The sequence below is a fragment of the Lates calcarifer genome, linkage group LG11 (assembly GCF_001640805.2).
Source record: "Lates calcarifer isolate ASB-BC8 linkage group LG11, TLL_Latcal_v3, whole genome shotgun sequence".
Lineage (NCBI taxonomy): Eukaryota > Metazoa > Chordata > Actinopteri > Centropomidae > Lates > Lates calcarifer.
This window is the reverse complement of record NC_066843.1, coordinates 4,624,461-4,644,158: the sequence shown is the minus strand read 5'-3', so window position 1 is coordinate 4,644,158 and position 19,698 is coordinate 4,624,461. Positions and strand designations below refer to the sequence as shown.

Below are 19,698 nucleotides of genomic sequence, written 5' to 3'. Positions count from 1 at the left end.
CCTGCAGTCAATCCAACCAGTGTGTTTTCTATCCAGGCTGTGCATGTTTCTCTGTAGAGGAGGAGAAATGTTACCTCTGCACACGTCCGATAAATCCGCAGATATGGACGCAGGACGGTTTTTTGTAGGTGTGAGTGTGTAGAATCTGCCTTTTTATAACACTGTGAGCTGCTTATTGTTTCCACCTCTGCTGTGTAGTGTTCAGTTTAACAGTATTATCCACATTGATGCCACGTCTCCAGGTTTCATCGAACGCCTTTAATGGCTCAGCCTCGACATCAGTGTTAATATTACTTTATTCACGTGTTGCCAATATGTTCTCCTCACTACAATCAAGAGTCCCCATCAGATCAATAACTCAGTGGAAGTTAGGAGGTCACACTATATCAGTTTACCCTGATGTCTTGAAGCATTAGCTTTCTAGTTACGTTGTGTTATTATCTTTGGCTGCAGATGACATGCATGAAGAGCAATGGTGTCATTTCAGAGCTCCATATAACTGTATGTGCTTCTCATTCTTAACCACTGAACCTCATATATATGATGTTATATCTAAATAATGTTAACTTTACTGATGCACTAATGATTTACAGAGATTAATGAGTGTCTCATGATGTCGAATAAAGATGATTTCAGTAGAACTGAGCTGCTTTCTCTTCAGTTCAACGCACAAGTCACTGTTTTTATTTTGCTGACAACTGTAATTTATTCCGTTTTGTCAAAGGGAGCAAATAATAGATTTTTTAAAGTGCAAATGTAGGTTTTTACATCACTACAACAGTCCTGAAATCTGCTAATAATGTTATTAATAGAAATAATAATAGTTCTGCCTCTAGTCAGTCAGCTAGTGTCATTCTTTCTCCTTTAACAAATTCCTTTTGTATCTGTGGAAATGAACCATGGAGAAGATGACTTGGCTCACAGAGTAGTGTAAATATAAATACTTACTACTTCCCATTTAAGTGTAGTTGCCATGTGAGATGTGTCTGTGTGGACCCTGATTCAGCTGCATCACCTGCATATATGATAGATCTGCCTCTGGACACAACTGTTTGTAATCAAACAGCAACAAATCACAGGGATTTGTCTCCATGCCAAAATCTATTCCAGTGCTTATTATTCTGTATTAGTGGGGAGACACAAATGTCAGTCTTCCAGTGGTAATCCAAAATAGACTCATAGACCTTGAGGGGGTGCAGATGGTCTGTGATGAAATAAGGACTATTTTTGTCACTCTAAGTTTCCCCTCTTCCCCTGCCCACAGAGCACATTGTTATGTACAGTATTTTCCTCTATAATTATGGCAACAAAAAATATCCCCACATGGAACATAATCTTATCAAACCTGATACTAGTCATGTCTGTGTAGGAGTTTTAATTAATAAACATCTGTTCAAGTGTGCTTGAGCAGTGCATCTTTTCATTTCCTGTTGAGTATTAAGGATGTGTTTATGGAGCTTAACTTGACCTCTGACCTATCTCTGAGGGTGGAAGGTATCAGTATCAATATTAGTAGTATACACACACAACGGTTCTTCTTCTTGTTGTGTTAACACCTTTTAGTCAACTTCAGCTGCTCCGGGACGACATTTCCTGTCGTCACTTTAATTTTTTTCAGGACTGTAATCTGTTCTGAGTATGAAGCTGACTCATAATGATATATTGTCTAGACTGAAGAGCCCTGCTCAACATTTCCTGTCAAATAAGATATGCTGCAGCCATGATCCACTGTATATTATAGACGTTGTGTAGCTTGAGGTCCTGCAGATGGTGCTGTTTACCTACACTATAGGCTCTGGAGACTCAGCTGATGGCAGTGTGTCCATGATGGTAAAATAAACTCAGCTCCTTCCAGATGTGTTGGGGGAACAGGTTACATGAGATGGGGTGACGGCAGTGTGATTTCGATTTAACAGCCACAGCTGATGGAAAACAGCAGGTTTGATATGATTGGAACAAAATCGAACACACAAACTGGGGAAGTGGGAGCTTGTTGTTTATGAGACTTGGATGCTATTCTGAATGTGTTGTTGTTTTTATAGTAGTAAGTTATTTCTCCTTTTTTTCACAGTGTATTGGAGTGAATTATTATATTTTGGAAACTTCTAATAGATCACACAAAGCTTATTCATGAGTGATTATCTAAACATGATCAGGTCCAGAGTTAATCATTGTGACATTTATCTGTTCAGGCTTTTTACTTCCTGTTGTTGAGAGCTGGTTTTGTATCTGTCTGAGCTCATCTGCATGAAAACAAGGCTCATTGCTAATTTTTCATGTCATTCAGCAGATAAAGGCCTCCCCCCTCCTCCATCCTGACTGCATGTGTCCATCCCTCTCCAAGGTCACAGGTCAGCTGCTCCTTCTGCTGGGCAGGACTTTATACAATCCTTTTAAGAAATGTTAATCTTTTAAACCCTTGAAAACGCTGCTATTCCCTACTTAAAAATAGGTAAAAACAATTAGGGAAATACGCCTATTTGCTCTCTTTCCAAGGGTTAGAGGTGAGGTTTGATACTCTGCTGTGTGTATGCTAAATATAAAGCTACATCCAAAGTGTTTCCCAAAATGTTGAACTATTCCTTTAAGGTCACTGCGTGTACACACCCTCCTCTCCACCTCCTCCAACCACTTAGCTAAAGTTTCTCCAACATGTGTGCAGACAGAGCCACTCTGGGAAATAATCAGGAATTCCTCTGCTGATAGTATAATCTACCACTCTCACCATTACAATACACCCGCTGTTCTATCTGACAACACACACACACACACACACATGCACACACACGTAGTCATCTCACTTCAAACTGCATCTCTGGCAGGATCAGATCAAATGACACTGCAGCAGCTCGCAGCAGCGGTGGGTGTAAGACACGAGAACGATGCATTGAAGCTGGACCTGTAGAAAAGTAGGGCAGGGTCTGTTGTGCTGTTTGCTGCCCTGCACGCTGCGCGACCTTGTTGTACCGCTGCTGTAACTTAGACCTGCATTCCTGACCCTGACGCACACACACACACAGCCCTTCCCTTCACTCACTGGCCTGCCACGCCGCCTCCAGCATATCAGATCGTGTCACAGCTATGTTGTGTGTCCATTGAATCAAAATAAGCCAGAACAGGTGCTCTTTTGTTTTTCAGCTGCAGAGGCCTTGGGTTTCCCCCCTAGAGGAGTATTTTTGGGCTGATGCTGTAATACAGGGACATTTTAAAAGTGTTTATGGTTACTTTAAAAGGAAAAATTCCACCAGTAGAGCACTCTGCAAGCTGCTGGCAGCACGCCTCGCATATTTTGTTTTCTTCCTGTATTTTCTTTATTAACTCTGGATAGCTGCTAAAATGTACACAATGTGGCATCACTGCCAGATGCTTACAGTGCAGATTTTCTGGCAAAAATGTCAAAAAAAAACAAAAACAAAACAATAAACAGCAGGTTTTTCTCAGTCTATAGATCTATCTAGTGTAGCAGAAGGGGCAATACTCTTTTTAATAAAGCAAAATGCTCTGTAACCACAAGATATGATTATTATTCACCCACTTGTGTATTCCACAGCTGGAGAAAGCACTGATATAAGGGAAATATAAGTAAGTAGTCACTTAAACAGATCTGGACAACATAAGCTGGAGAAAAGTGGACACACAAGAGTTATAAATCACAGTTTTCATCACATAATAACTCCAGGAATACAACAAACTGAACAAACTGATGATATGTAACAGTGTTAGAGGATCCATGTGGAGTTTTTTCCTTTAAACTGATGCAGCACAATGCAACCCTTGATGCACGCTGCTCGTTTGTAATAACATCTCCCCTCTGTGGCACCTGTAACCTCCTGCAACCTTGTCTGGAATGGCAGTGAGATGGAAGTGGGGGCGGGGTGGGGGGTGGGATGAAGAATCAAGGAACTGAGAGTCATAACACAATAGGTGGGGAAGGGGAAAGGGGGGAAGAGAGGATAGAGACAGAGCAAATAAAGAAAAAGGAGGCAATGAAAGAAATGAGAAAGAGAGAGGGAGGGAGGAGGTAGAAAGGGGGGCGGGGGGTTGCCTCTGTGCTTAGCCATGGCCTTCAGCTGTGGAGTTCCTGTTGTTGTGGGGTGGGAGTTTCCCTCCGCGCGGGCCGAGAGGGAAACGACAGAGGATGTCTTTTTCCTGGCTGACCAAGAATGCCCGGGCTTCGAGGTCTTTCCTCTCCTCGTGTGTGTTTTCTACAAGTTCAGTGCTTCAGTGTTAATGATCTGAGCTGCTGTGCCTCTCTTTCACTCTGGACGTCAGCCAGCCCAACACTGATGCACAAACATCTCTGAGAGGGAGAGAGGTGAGGGGAGGGCTGAAAAAAAGAAAGAAAGAAAAAGAAAAAACATTCCTCCCAGGGGCACAGGGATGTCTGCTCTTAAACACCCAGTCCACCCTCATCAAGAGCTTGGACTACACGTCCCAACATGCCCCCCCCCCTCAACAACAGGGGGCGGGGGCCATAAATCCTGCCAGCCAATGGCTTTGTGTCTGGGGAGCTGTGGTTGGTGCGTTGCACGGCAGCTGTCGTCAATGGCAACAGAGGTTTTCAGGGAAGCATGAGCTGGACAGCTGGTAGAGGGTCCCTCAGTCCTCCGCCGGGAGTCACGTGACCTCCCCCCGACAGCCAATCCCAGCCCTCCGCCCTCCTCTCTCCCTCAGCTCCTTCTCTGTCATTCGCTCGGCTGCAGCAGGAGAGGAGGGGGAGGGGAGGGGAGATGGAAAGAGAGGAGGGGAGTGGAGAGGGAGGCGAGGCGAGGCGAGGCGAGGAGGGGGGGCAAGCTTTACGCAGGGAGCGAGTGAAAGAGCTTGAGAACGAAAACGGAGAGCGGGAGTCTGTGCCCCTCCGTGCGGTGTGTTATCTAGGAGATAGGCGAGGATCCCACGCACGCCCTGTTCGCCCTCCGAGCCTCCACCCGGAGCAGCGGGAGAAGACGGAGAAAAGGACACGATAGAGAGGAGTGTTTGGCTGCTTGTATCAGACTGTCACACTCTGAGACACAAGGAGAGACGGGATCATGCCTGTGTGGAGCGGCGCAGCAGCAGCAGCAGCGGCGGCGACGGTGGTGGTGGTGGTAGTCGGCTGCCAGGCTGCCTCGCCTGTGTGAGGAGAGCAGGAGACTTGGATTTGCTTTTGGGAATACCGAACAAGGAAAAGGGAAAGAACAGAAGAGGAAAAGGAGGGAGGCAGCCGGCGATCTCGTGCCATGACTGGGAACAGGAGGAGGGAGCAGGCTCGCTGAAATCATGGACCAGGTGAGGAGGATGGAGAGGGAGGGGAGGGACTGAAGGGGATGTGAAGGGGACCACATATCCACACCTTGCTGACACAAAACACACACACACACACACACACACACACACAGCAGCAGCAGCAGCAGCATTCATAACATCCATCATCCAGGCCCTTAAGGCAAAAACAAACAGCACAGCACGCTTCTTTTTTTTGCTGCCCTTCCCGGGCGAGATAGGTTTTACTCCCGGGGTAGAGGTAGGACAGGGAGGGAGGGAGGGAAGGAGGGGGGGAAGGGGCGACAGAGGTGCTGCCATCAAGCAGCCACCGGCAAGTGCCAGGCCTCCAGAGAGATGACACAGCTTCAAAAACATCACCGGCTCATCTGCGAAGAAGAAGAAGGGGAGAAAAGCGTAAAAACAAGAAGGGGTGTGGCTGAGTTTGGTGGGTTAACAGGCATTCTCCATCACGATCCGTCTAAACATGTCATGTAGCAATTGGCACCCTCGCCCAGAGTCAGTCAGGATGGGAGGTGGGAGGCGTGGGGATGTCTTGCAGCAGGGTTCACATCCAGATCTCCCTCTCTGCCTGTGTGTGTGTGTCTGCGTTCATTCATCTCAGATGAGTGTGTCCTCTGCTTTTGTAACATTGTGTACTCATGTCACCGGAGTGTCATCAGCAGCTCCACCTGTTTAACTTCATTCGTTTCCCCTCTCGCTTCCGCTTGAAGCATCCTCAGTGTTTTCAGATACGTGGTGTGTTCGGTGTAGTATCCAGGCTGCTGGTAGTTGAGCGTGTGATGAATGGCTTACCTCTCCTCATCTCCCCTGTGTTGCCCTCAGCTGGCTACCACTGTGTGTCCCGCTCATTGATTACCTCATCCCCCCTCTTCCCTCCCTCCTTCTCCTCTCCTGAGGTTGAAGTGGTGCGAGCATCAGGTTTGTCTTAAAGGAGGAGGAGGAGGAGGAGGAGGAGGAGGGATTAGGGTGGAGTGGGATACACGGGTGACACACCCAACCCCCGACCCTCCCATTTTGGGTGAATTATGCATGTGGTCCAGGAGGGGGACATCTCCTGTCTGTGTCCACCCCCTCTCAGGTCAGGGCGATTTTAGCCCCCCCCCCCCCAGTTTAGCAGCAGAGATGATGTCATCACTGCTGCTGGCCAGACAGTGTGTGTATGTGTGTGTGTGTGTGTGTGTTAGGGGTGTGTATGAGCGAATACATGTGTAGAAGACCTGCCATGTTAGCACTCGTTTGTGTGTTTTGTTGATCTCTTAACCTTATTTCCCCAAATGAAAAACCTCAGGTGACATGTGAACGCCACATGAGTGGGTCATGGCCTTAGTCACACACACACACAGACACAGACACACACACTTTCAGTATCAGTTCACATTCTGCACCAAAAAAAAGAGAATGGTGTAGCTTACAGCACAATACAGCTCACAGGAAACAAAAAAACTATTTATAAGACTGCGCAGTGCTGTGAAATGCTGACACGGCACGGCCTTGGCGCAGTGCTACGGCTGGGTCGGTGTCATTTTAATAGATGGCCCATGTTGTGATGTAGCAGCCAAATATGATTATAGCACTTCCTGTTGATCACGTGACCACGCGTTATTGTCATTTAGCGATGTGGCTGTGAAGCTTTATCTCCTCTTGTGTTTCCTGCTTCTGGGCATCTGTGTGTGTGTGTGTGTGTGTGTGTGTGTTTACACTCAAGTGTGCCTCATCAGCCTGGTGTTTGAAGATGATTCTGGATATACAGTGTGTGAGTGCCCTGAAAAACTTCCCAGGGTCTTCTGTCATTTGGCTGCGTAAACATGCACTAACACTGCTGTTTGAATGTAAACAGAGGCGTGTAGTGTTTACTACAGCCGTGGAGACGGTGCAGAGTTTAAAGGACATGTCCTCGCTGCATCTGTGTTCCTCTTTGTCCTCTCTTTTCACCGCTGCAAGGACAGACACACACATGTCCATACAACATGCGCGGTGAGAAGGAGGGCAGTGGCTCGGCTCAGAGAGGAATAGGAAAAGGCTGGTTATATAAAATGTGTGTGAGAACTAACGGAGGGCAGCAGTGGGACACCACTTTCTCCCAGGGTCCGTCTGCGCCGCATTCTTCGGCATTCGAGTAATGCCACGCCGCACGCTCTGCACATGATGTAACTCATCCTCGGTGGTAGGTGTCTGGTTTTATATGTGTTTTATGAAACACACTGACTGACAACAGGAAAGTTCTCACTGCGAGAACACTTTGCCCCGAGGACGATTAAAATGCCAGACTGGCTGCAAATCAGTTTGGGTCATCATTAGTGCTCCACAATCAATAGTCATTAAGGCAGACCTGGGCAGGGCTGTGATGACTGCTGCCCCTGTGAACTATGGGACTGGAGATGGAGTTGTTTGACCACATCCATCAGGCAGAAACAAGTGGTTCTCTCTCTTTGCTGTAACAGAGCCACAGAGAAAAGTTCAAGAACAAGAAATAAGCAACTTCTGAGGATAATGTCTGCAAACGTGTGTCTTATCCTCCACAGTTAACATTACCGCTCCTCAGATGTGTTACTGTATCTCGGCAAGATTAAAGTGTGTCACAGCAGCGGAGGGAACCTCTGATAGTGCTGGATGAGGCTCAGTGATGTGGACAGGAGTGACGCTGTTGTGTTTATTCTGCTGTCTGAACACCACTCCCTGGAGGCTCGATTTGGGCGGCAAGGCGACATATGTCTAACTGTAATATCTATGTGTGTATATGAGTGTGTGTGTGTGTGAGTCCCTGTGGTAGTTATCTGGCAAATTGTTTTGTCTGTTTCCCATAGATGTGACTGAAATGGAATGCAGTCAAAATTAGCTCAGAGCGAAGCAGCCACAGAGGGAGATATTTTATGAGAGTGAAAGTGTGTGTGTGTCAGAGAGAGAGAGAGAGAGAGAGAGAAGAAAGGGGCTTTAATAAGTTACAAACGAGACAGTGAGAGGGAATGTGAAAGACAACAAGTGTGTGAGAGGGAGAGGGATAAAGGGGAAAGAATGAGTGTGTGTGTATGCGCCTCATGGTGGAACAGGTGGTCTAATCTGACGCCCCACCCATGGCACCCCTAGGCCCCTGCCCACGGCCCTCCAATCTGTGGACTCTTAGGAATTTCTCGCTCCATTGTCCTGAGCGGTAGACACTCAGAGACACTAAAAGACTGAACTTTGTGCACGTATTTGCATCTAAATTGAAATTAAACACACGTATATAAGCATATATATCGATCTCCTCACCCATGCTGAGAGCTGCTGCAGCCTCTCTGACCTGTTTGTCAGTTTTGCAACACAGGGAAGAAAGAAAGGGGGGGGGGTTCAATGAAAATTAACCACGCTATAGAAGTTTTTCAGCTGGTTTTGCATGTGGTGAGCAAAATACACAGAGCTCTCCGGGGACATTTGTGGGGACGTGGAGCTCTGTGGGTTCTTGATCGACCCCGGCCATCGTTACAACGCACTCTGTGGCAGATGAAGCATGCAGGCTGCTCTGCTGTGAAAAAACATCACCCTCAACACTATCACACAGAGGCTCAGGCTTTAATAGTGTTTGGCACTTTTAATGCATGCACCCAGACTCAGTTTTGTCCTGGCAATCTTTCCTTGACGCTTAGAAGATTTATATTTTTACAGATTTTATCCACTCACCTGCAATATTTAGTAACTTTTTACTTCTATAATAATCCTTCTTTTACCTCTCTTTTTTCTTCTACTTCTTCATATGATAAAAAGAGAAATTTACATTCTTCTTTGGGCTGTTTTTGCATTTTAAAACATACATATCAGCCTATTTACAAGTAGGATATATCGTTCAGTGCAGGAATGTCCATCAGGTGAAGTGTAAGATGAGGATGTTAGGATCTTTGTGTGTGAAGGATGTTAGTACAGGGTTGATGTTCTTAATTCAGGCTCTATTGGATTGCCAGGCGGGTGATAATCAATTGGTAAATGCCTGCAGGCAGACAATGGGCAGACTGTCCTGTGAAAGAAACTAGGACACCCATCTCCAGGAAGTAAACAGCTCCTGCTTGGCCCAGGACGACTACTTTGGACTTCAACCTCAATGCACTTGAGTGGCGAGCAGTGAATGAATGCAGATGGCCTGGGCGGGGAGGGCGGGAGGGCGGGGAGAGGAGGGTGAGGAGGGGGCTGTCTCCCGCAGGGGTCAAAGGTTAGCCTGCGCGGTTAAAGCCCTTCCTGTCAGCAGCACTTTGCATCAGTCCAACCTATGTCAGGGATCTGCATGCTGATGACACAGGATGAGGGCAGCTGAGCAGGGATAAATGGAACAAAACAGAAGGATGTGGTTTATCAGTAGCATGAGGCGGCCATCCAATTAGGCTGTTTGCTACCGAGTTGGTCTAATTTAACCCTAATGGGCCGGCTTGGCAGCGCACAGTGCTCAGTTTGACATGTTTCTCGACTTCAATCCGTGACCCTGGCGGTCTGCCTCTATCTCTTGGTGTTAGTTTCCCGACCTCCCGCTCCTCCTCTTTCGTCCTTGAGTCTCCAGTCTGTCCAGGTGCTGCGTGAGGATGTCAGTCTGGAATGAACAGCTGTGCAGCTGATGCCTGCTGTTTCATTACTTTGATCATTAAAACAGGCCACAGAGATGCCTTACTGTTAGTGTGAGGCACGGCTGCGCATCAGTAACGAACTGTACGCCTCATGAGACGCTGACCTCTTGACCTGCATTTCTCCAAACTGCTGGAGAAATGCTCCAGTTAACACTGACTTCATCTTGTCTTCACTCGGTCACAGCGTTGACAGTCTGGTGCATCAGCGGATATTTTAAGGCTCTCGGTCGTATTTTGTGGCTCACACATCCAGAACAGAACACACTGTTCCTTTACATGTTGCTCAGTCAGCCACTTTTTTTCCTGGTCATATTTTGGGCTGGTGTTGCTTTAGTATCATCACCATAAATCCTGTTTAATCCTACTGATGGGGGGATAAAATGAAAAACTCACCACAGAGCGGTATCTGAGGACAACTTCATTTTTCATTCCCCACCCTTATCCTGCCTCATCTTGCAAGCGAACACTGTGCTGAGCCCCCTTGTGGCTTCCAAATGCAACTGTGGCTGAGTTTCTATCTTTTCTGGGGGATTGAGGATTATCTGTGTAGGGAGATCTCTGCAGTGAGCACAAAAGGAACAGATGGTCGTCTTTTTTTTTTTTTTTAAGCATAAGCTAGAATAGAAGATGTTTGTTTGTTTTTGCTGTATGTTAATGACGTTGCACATTTATGTTAATTCCAGCAGGGAAACACACTCTATAATCCTCCTCTACTTAGTGTGTTCTCATCACTTATTGATCACAGTGGGAAAAATGCAAGATTTCACAGTGTATTAATAAATGTCTGCTCATAAAAATGAATATCCTCTCTTGCAGATATGTTTCTTAAACTATCACAAACGTTTCTTGAATCTCAGTAGATGATCAAGTTGTCATCTTTAGCTGCATTTTCTTTGTTTCTGTGAGTGCTGACGTTTCTTTTAAACGTATATTTAAAGGTTTCAGAGGTGAGCAACACCAGCCTTCTCAGCAGTCTGTCCTCATCTCCGTCTGTGATGCGTCTGGTGCAGAATTATATTTTTTATGAGACTCACAACAGTGTTCAGGATGTGTGAAGTAAATGTTTTCACGCTGATGGTTGAATAGATGAAAACAGGGACTTTTTTCCGAAGGTGGAAAAGGAATCTGTTGTAGTGTTCCTCCCGTGTGGCCTGAACAGGAGAACACCCCTCTTTAAGGCCATGTCTAGACAAACTTATCTCTGAGTTTTAAGGCCGGGGAAATGCTGGGATTAGGATATTATCTCCTTGAACGTACAGGATTATTCAGTTCACTGTATATACGTGAGAGGAGTGGCTTAAAACCTCTGTTGCACCACAAATTCTCAGGAGATCTGTTGTTGTAGAGTCTGTTTATATAAGTCACAAAAGAGGATTCATCAATATCCAAATGACGTCTGTGAACTGGATTATAAATTGAAACAGCTTCAGTAGCTTTTTTAGTTTTGAAAATGAGTTCATTTTTCAAACTGAGTAAAAATCTGGTAGAAATTAAAACCGTGAAATAATGAATCACACTGATAAATGCCAATACTTGATGCACACTCTAACAGTGCTTCTGTCAGGCCAGGTCAGGATTAACTCAGTAAACTCTTCACAGGAAACACATTTTTTAGTGTCCAAAAGTTTTAGAAGCTTCTTGTAACTGTCAGCATGAACGTACAGTTTCATATTTAACAGTATTAAAGGGAAGCAGCCGACTGGAAACATCCTAAAATAGTCAGGTTTGAGAATGTGTGATCACACCACATTGCAGTTTTTTTCCAAAAGTTAAAAAAGGAAACTTTTCAATTGTCCATTGTCCAAACACACCACCTAATCTAATAATATGTCATTCTAGTTTTGTGTGAGTTATTTTCAGATGTTCCTGACTCATCACTGACCAGCAGCGAAATGTGATGCAAATATTTATTGCTGATATCAGAGCAACTGGTTCCCGAATGTGACTTGGAAGACATACCTTATCCTTGGAGCTCATTTCCATTGTGTGCCCCCTCTCTCCCCCCACTGCAGGAAGTGATGCTAGAGGCAGGAAGTGGAGTTGCGAAAGGTAAAGAGGCTGCAAACGCATTAAGGCGTCTATGAAGTGACGGGTAGGAGGAAGGAAACTGGCAGTGCTGCTACTGGAACTACGAGCCTCTGTTTATTTTCCCTCTCTGTCTCTCAGAAGAGGTTTAGGGGAAAAGAAAAGGTGTTGGGGGGGGCAGACTACAGGGATGTCCTTTGAAGAATGTGTGCCAAGCATTTATAGTAACAGGTTACATTTATAGAAACAGTGGAATACCCTGGATGTGATTCACTTGTTGTTGCTGTCTGTGTTTGTCTGGAGCTTTGAGGAGTACATTAATCGAGACAGACTAGAAGCTCTCGGGAACTGAATCAGCGCTCATTTGTGCAAACTGTGCAACACCTGAACATCCACTACTCTCCTCGTTAAGACTCTGGGTATTTCCTTCTCTTTGTTCCTTTATCTCAAAAACTCCCACATGGCCGCTCTAATCAGCTCTCGCCATGTTAAGACTAATGTGTGCGCCAGACAGAAAACTGCTGTTCATGTTTTGGGATGAGATAGTGTATCAGCTCGAACGGGAAGATAGGACATAAACTGCCTAAGAATGGTTTTGACAATAGGCGTACATACGTAAAACTCAGTAGGAAATTATGTTTCTAGATGTTGATACAGATGCCTGTATCAGTGGTGAAATCCGGTGGAAGCAGAGCTAAAACGGGGGGTTGAAAAAGTTAAATCGAGCTCAGTAGGCTTGCGGATGTGGCAGATCAGCATGTCCAGTCAAGAGCACAAGCTGGTGGTGTGTGTCTGCGTTCTTGGCCTCAATGAGTCATTCTCTCCAGTATCCTACCCAACCGAACGTCCCCTCCAAAACAGCCAGCGCTCCGGCCCTAACCTGCCTCCAGTCAGATTCGGTGTCCGAGTTGCTCGTAGTTGTTTTCTGTTTGAGTCAGAGAGTTCTGTGGGAGAATGAGTGAGGCAGCTGCAAGGGAGAAGAGGGGGGAGGATTACAGTGAAATGTAGAGTGGGGTGAGGCAGGGAGAGAGGACGGGTCAGGAGGTCGGAAGAGGAACAGTGGAGGAGGGAAATAAAGGTTAGACTGGTTTGCCAACTGTGTCCTTTTACAGAAAATTTGACATTATGTTCCCTCCTGACCTTAGTTATATAAAAAAAAACAACCAGGAAAATTAGTGGTGGGGTTTTATTGTCTCCTAAGCCCCTAAAAGATTTCTATTGACCAAGCCAATAACTTTATACAGCCCAGACCATAAGTATTTGGACAGCTGCTTCAGTCTCTGCCCTTAAGCACATGCAGTTTGAAATAAAATAATTGATACTGCATTAAAGTGCCAAGTCTAAGCTTTAATTTGAGTAGGTTTACCTCAATATTGAAATAAGTGCGTGTGAGTTATAGCTCTTTTAACAAATGGTGCCAAAACTGTAAGGGTTCAGAATTGGTCATTTGGCTCTTTTCCACTTAATTAGTTCTTCTTTTCCGATGATTTCTTGCATGCCTTTTTCATTGTTGCTCTTTTGTCAATCTGTAGAGTATGATGTTGTCACGTTCTGCACTTGAAAACCTGCTACTCTTGAGTTCTAGCTGGGATCCGAACCAATTTATTTTTGGTCAAAATGCTCAGAACGGTTCAAGATGAGGTACACGAACTGGAACTGAAGCTTTTCCATATTTGTGGATGAGGTTTGTAAGGGTTTATTGGGCAGCTGTGTGTTGTTTCAACAATAGTTCATGCAGAGAGTCTGTCAATATGAGGAGTAGGAGTGGGATGTGGGTGCTGTCGGACATGTTTCCTTGTCAACGCTCAAGTGAAGGCTTCATGACCATAACGTCAGGAGGATGCATCTCAGTTTGCAAATACATGCAAAAGAAAACACTATGGACTGATGAGACAAAACTCTATCAAAATGATGGAAAGAGTGAAGTGTGGAGACAAAAAACCCACCACCTCACATGGTGCTGCTTCTGTTATGGCTTGGTCCTGTATGGCTGCCAATGGACCTGGCACACTGGTATTTATTGATGATGGAAACAACAGGATGAATGCAGGGGTAATCAATGATCTTCAAAATGATTCTGGTTTTCGAAAGAACAGTTTTATGGCGCACAGTCTGCAGTTCAAGCTCAGTTCTTCAAAACCTAAACATTTCAGTCGAGTTTCAAGATGCCAGTACAGTACAGTCACAAAGCCTGTCTGTCCGCTCGACCGGTCAGCTGTTTCCTCCTCTCGTGCCAGTTGTCCAGCCAGACAAAGAGGAGGACTCCTGTCACGCAGAGATGGTGGTGGTGGTGGGATTTACAACTCCGGCTGGAATCCACGCAGGCCTGGGGGGGTGGGGGGGGGGGTCACCGGTGTTACACCTCCTCAACCTTCCCACAACCCCTTTCAAAGGAGTGCCACAGGAGCCTCTGTGTCAACAGGCAGCCAGAGACAACCACCATGTGAGACATACAGCAGAGTCCCTGTCTACATCTCATTCACAAGCACATAAATATCCAAACTGCTCTCTTGCTCGCTGATGACATCCATGTCTCAATCGGCTGCTTACGCTCATGTATGTGTTCATACATGCTTAGCAATAAGCAGCTGTACATTACTACTTAAGCTGGAGCACATGTGAACATGCAGATATTCCTTTAAGCTCACAGGCCACATTTCTCCAGCTCCTGACTCTGACTCACTGCTCGCAGCTTTCGCCAGACGCACTTCACGTTATCAGGCCCAGACAGCGAAAATCAGCTTCTTATTACATTTGAGATTAGGACAGAAAGAAGGTTACTCTTTTTATTAGATCAGCCGGGGAACAGGAGATACTGTAGCTTGGCAGGACTTGCACATTGTGTCTTTCTGGCTCTTAGCTGTGTGAGAGACCATCCAGGCAGCTTTTATTAAATGCAACTGTATCAAGTGGAAAGTGGAGGGATAGAGTGGCCTGCCTGACAGAGAGGAGAGTATTACAGACTGCAGAGGTTTAAAGTAAATGATGTTGAAAAGATCTGGCAACTACACCCCTCAGTCTGAAAGTATGTGCGCAGAGGAGGGTGACGAACATTTACTCAGAGGACAGACTCAATAACTGCAGGGAAGTGGAGTGAAACAGAGGAGATATGAAAGAATGAGGGACGCAAGAAGCCTCAGAGGGGGGAGGGGGGGTAAAGTTGGAATAAATGGAGTGACCACAATTAGTAGTAGCGTACCAGCGCGAACGCTCTGTGAAGTGGCCTAGAATGGTATGAGGGATGGCAGGGGATGCCCACCCACCATCACTCCCTCCCTACCTCCCTCGCCTCCGCAGCCTCAGCAGCAGAGCGGAGAAAATCACGTTTCACTGGGCAAGCCAGGCCAGCGGAGGGAGGTGGGAGTTGGGGCGCGGTCGAGCGAGCAAATGGGATGATGGTTGTTTATGGGTTTGTCCTACAAGGCGCCAGGCTGTGTGTGTGTGTGATTATGTAATGACCAAGGGAAGGCCACTCGCTGGTCTGTGGGTGCTCCCTGTTCATCCCCAGCCGGGCCCTTGAGGGGAAGAGATCAGGAGCGTCGCCTCACATCCTCGTCACAGCGGGGTTTACTCAGTCAATCTCGGGGACATACCCAGCGCCTGAGGCTGTGTGTCAGTGGAAGAGGCTGACCCAGAGACGCAGCACAAGGAGGAGAGAGTCCTTAGATGCAGACTGTAAGCCATCAAATGCATCGTGAGCAATAAAAGACACTTCTTTTGGGGGGATATGGATACAATTTCAGCTCTTTCCTGCAGTTTAAAATCAGCATTTTAAAATATGCTTGCCTACCTGATCAATTGTGACACAGGACACCTCAAAGACACAAATCTTCCTCCTTCTCTCTCTCTGCACCTCCCGGTCTCAGCCGACTGGCAGCCATCAATAATAGAAGGCCCCCGTTTTGCTCGCCTGACAGCCAAATTGATACGTAGCATGAGCGCGTATCTGCATGCAATCTGGACAAACCCCTAGCGCAGGAGGGGGTGCACTAACATGGGATCTTTCTTCCCACAGAAAAAGTGTCAGGGCACAGACTGATTTATCCCTCCGTCTGCCGGAATCAAAAACACATGGAGTGCAGAGAGAAACGGAGAGGCTAGCTGAGATAGATCCATATTAGAGGTCAGGGAGGATAGAAAACGTCCAGCTGCGACAGCCCTCGTGCTCCTTGACCCCCCAGAAAACAAGCTCCAGGAACCTCGCTGTCTGCCTCGAAACCATCTGTCCTCCACTCCCACCTTAAGACCAAGATGCTCTCGATAAGTCTCTCTGGCCTCTGTGCTCTGCCACAGTGGATTTCAGGCCTCTCTGGCATTCAAGAGAAACTACTTTGGCTGCACTATATGAGCAACCTGGAGGGGAGTGGATTTAGGACACATATGGTAATTATCCGCCTCAAATGGGAGATGAGTTGGAGACGAGCGAAGGTCAAGACTAGGACTTTTCGAAAGCGCGTCCTCTGTAAGCCTTTGGCAGGGATCGTGTGTCTCTCGGTGCAGGCCAGGAGCAGAGGTTGGAGGCCGTGAGGAGAGAGTGAGCAGACAGAGGAGACATGTTGAGATGAAGGCTGAGTTGGCAGCTGCAGCTCTTGGCGTGGGAAGGGCTCCTGTAAGCTGCTTTTTCCCCCTATGACTCCGGTCTGTTTCCCCATAGGCAGGCAGGCTTTTGAAGTGGCTCTCTGATACTCGCACCCCTCAGAGTAATAGTAGCCACATGGGCCCCCAGCTTTGAGCCATCGCTGCGGCTAAAGCCAGCAGCGCCACATTTTTATCTTCTTTCCCTTTCCTCACTTTTATTCCATCTTCAGGACTGAAGTTCACATTTACACCCATTCTGCTGTACCACAGCTACCGCCGAGCATATACAGTAAGACGTAGCGAAATTTCTTGGCAGCAGTCTGAAATTCCTGCTCTACTGATGAGTAAGCTTCCCCTGACTCTACTGTGTGTGTGTGTGTGTGTGTTGATTCATGTGGACGGCATTCATCTGCAGCCAAACTGGCTAAAAATACAGCTCTGTCAACGCTTTTTCTGAGAATATATGAATTATCGTTTATTCTATCTGGGTGTGGAAGGACCTCTGACATCTCTGAGTGAATTATGCCTTCAGTCTTTGTTTAGCCCTTTTCTGTTTGTCATGAGTCACACACCCACTTGGACTCGTGGCTTTTTGTTGGTGCCACTGATTTTATGATTAGGTTAGGAGAATTTTTCGTACGTCTGAAATAGTGTCGGAAGCAAACTGTTGTCATTAATCAGCAGCTTTAATGGTTTAAGTGGACGGTTCATCTCAAATCTGAATATTTGCTATTATTTTTAAGTCTTCTATATATTTAAGTGAATATTTTTGGACTCTTTGGACTGTTGCTCATTAAAACAAGCAATTTGAATATGCTGCTGTAGACTGGATGATCAATGCTGGAACGTAAGTACATTTACTCAGGTACTGTAGCCTACTTAAGGACAACTTAAGGTATTTTACATGAGTGTTTTCATTTCATGATACTTCTGTTTGCTCTTTTCTTTGCAACTGAAAGTTTCAAAAGCCTTTTTTTGCCACATATCATACAAAATAATTTAAATTAGCTCTACATCAAACTGATATAGCATTAAATGCTACCTGTTATAATCCAATAACATAACACTGGCCTTCTGGTGCTAAAAGATTTCAACACTTGGTAAAACTGAATTTAACTTGATTCAATAATCCTACATACTTTAAGCGATTGTTAACAACTGCAGGCTGTATTTACTACCACAATATGTATTTAAAAACAACCCTGACTGTTAGTTACTGTCCTGGTGGCATCAGTCACCCCTCCCAGCCAGAGGGAGCCCGCACTCTGTGGGTTTCGCAGGGCGGAGCGCGCAGATTTACCCAACGCACCCACCTCTAATTTGACTCCCTTGAATTCCCGAATTGTCAAGTTAACCGCGATGTAGATGTGGTATTTCCGGTGAGAGGTCCACCTTAAAAGCCTCGACTTAGTCATGAGTGACATGAGTCGCACAATAGCTTGTTATTTCTTCAAGTGTAAACTGTGAGAAGTGAGCGTCCAGTCACTGTTTATTCAACGTTTCCAGGAATGTTTCAACATGACTAATCACACAAAACTATCAGGCTTTTGTTGCAGTGTAGACACATTCCTCTTCAGGGTGACTTTACTTTGAAGGCAGAGTCTCCTCACTTCCTGTGCCCCCCACCCCTCACCGTGCCAGACTGTCTTGACGCTGCTGCAGTCCGTTTCCAGGCAGGCCGAGCACAGACGGATTTAGTTATGTACAACTGATGCGGTCTGGCGGAAGAAGAAGAGGAGGAGGAGGAGGAGGCGAAGGAGGGGGGGAGCGCGCACTGAACGGCCCGAAACAACGGGAACAGAGTGGAGTTTTTTAGGAGGAAGGAAGCTGGATGAAGTGTTGAACATATAAGTTTGTGTCGGAGCGTTGAGCATTGTTACTCTCAGAGCTGCCCCCCCCCCGTCCTGCCTCTCGTTGTTGCCGCTCGTGCAGCAACAAAATCTGCCTCTCCTTGTTGCGGCCAAACAGTTTCTGCTGTCCAATGAATGGAGTTGCTTTTTGCCTTGTTGGAATACCACCCTACTCTGAGAACCACGTAAGTACGCGGAGCTGGCACCGTTAACTTGCAGCTTTATTCATCATTACGCACCGATACCTGGGCGTTATTGTGTTTTTGGACGGGCTGAAGTGCGGCGCTTGTACGTGCACGGTGCTGGTCAGAGAGCGTGATTTCCTAAGAGGATTAACACTTAGTTTACATAGCCACTGTGTACACACACACACACACACACACACACTCAACCGACATACTGTACAGAAACCAAGTGTTTGATCAGTGCGTTTTATTGTGGACGGCAGCAGAGTGAATTCACCCGCCGCTTCATTAAAAAAAAACTGATCCAGAGTCTGATTTAACGCCCGGGCTGCTCCAGCCTTTTGTCCGCCTCTCCCGGCATCAGGAGGCGGACAGGTTTGTCAATCTAGACCGGACGTCCCAAACATGGATGATGTTTGGAGCGCGTGTCCAATCATTCATTCATCTTTGCTGATTTTTGTTTTTATAACAGTAAGAAATGAATCAGTTTGTGGACGTGACTGAACTTCTGTCATTTTAACCTGGTATTTCTAACAATATGAGACTCAGTTAGTGACACAGCTACACAGGAAGGTGGAGGTGTCTTAATGAGAAGAAGAGGAAAGATGCTTCACTTCTTATTTCCTTCATAACTACATCAAACATGCCTTCAGGTCCTTCCTCTCTTCCTCTGAAATGAAACAGCAGTAAGTGAATGTGAAACACGCTTTTAATGATTTCCACTAAAAGAAACTTGTTTGCGCTGCTGAAAACCTCGATAAATGAAACAGATAAACACTGAATTCCTCCTGGACCGACTCCAGGAATGTGTGTGTGTGTGTGTGTGGAAGAAGCACTGGTGTGTCATAGTGAAGTCATGAGGTAAGATTTTGTCAGTCTGGGCGGTGGTCTGCTTGTTGAAGGAGGCATATGGTTTTTCCTGGGCCCAGTGCTGTGTTTATATGTATGTGTGTGTGTGGATCTGCTTTGATTTAACCTCTTGGCTCTTCATATGTGTGTGTGTCTAATGTGGTTGTGACAGGGAGTTGCAGAGATATCTGATATTTTCTTTGGTTCTTTTGCTTTATGAACGTGGATCAGTGTTAGTGTGTGTTTGTGTGTGTGTGTTTGACAAGGTTGTGAGGTCACGTTTGCCTTTGTCTCTCCTGTGTGTTGCAACACTGCTCAGTCTTGGTGTAATTAGGAATTTAGCCCATTTTTCCAGCCACC

General features: G+C 46.1%; 1 protein-coding gene across 2 annotated transcripts in view; it reads left to right on the top strand.

Annotated features, from left to right (window-relative positions):
- The first annotated feature begins 4,782 nt into the window (after positions 1–4,782).
- arhgap23a (Rho GTPase activating protein 23a) overlaps positions 4,783–19,698 on the top strand; it is a 69,866-nt gene continuing 54,950 nt past the window's right edge. The window contains exon 1 of one of the 2 annotated variants that reach the window (XM_018660579.2): positions 4,783–5,268. In XM_018660579.2, the coding sequence (XP_018516095.1) occupies positions 5,260–5,268 (9 nt within the window). In that variant the 5' untranslated portion in view covers positions 4,783–5,259. Of the gene's footprint in view, positions 5,269–18,111; positions 18,490–19,698 lie in introns of those variants that run through there. The other variant, XM_018660577.2, reaches the window with a different exon arrangement.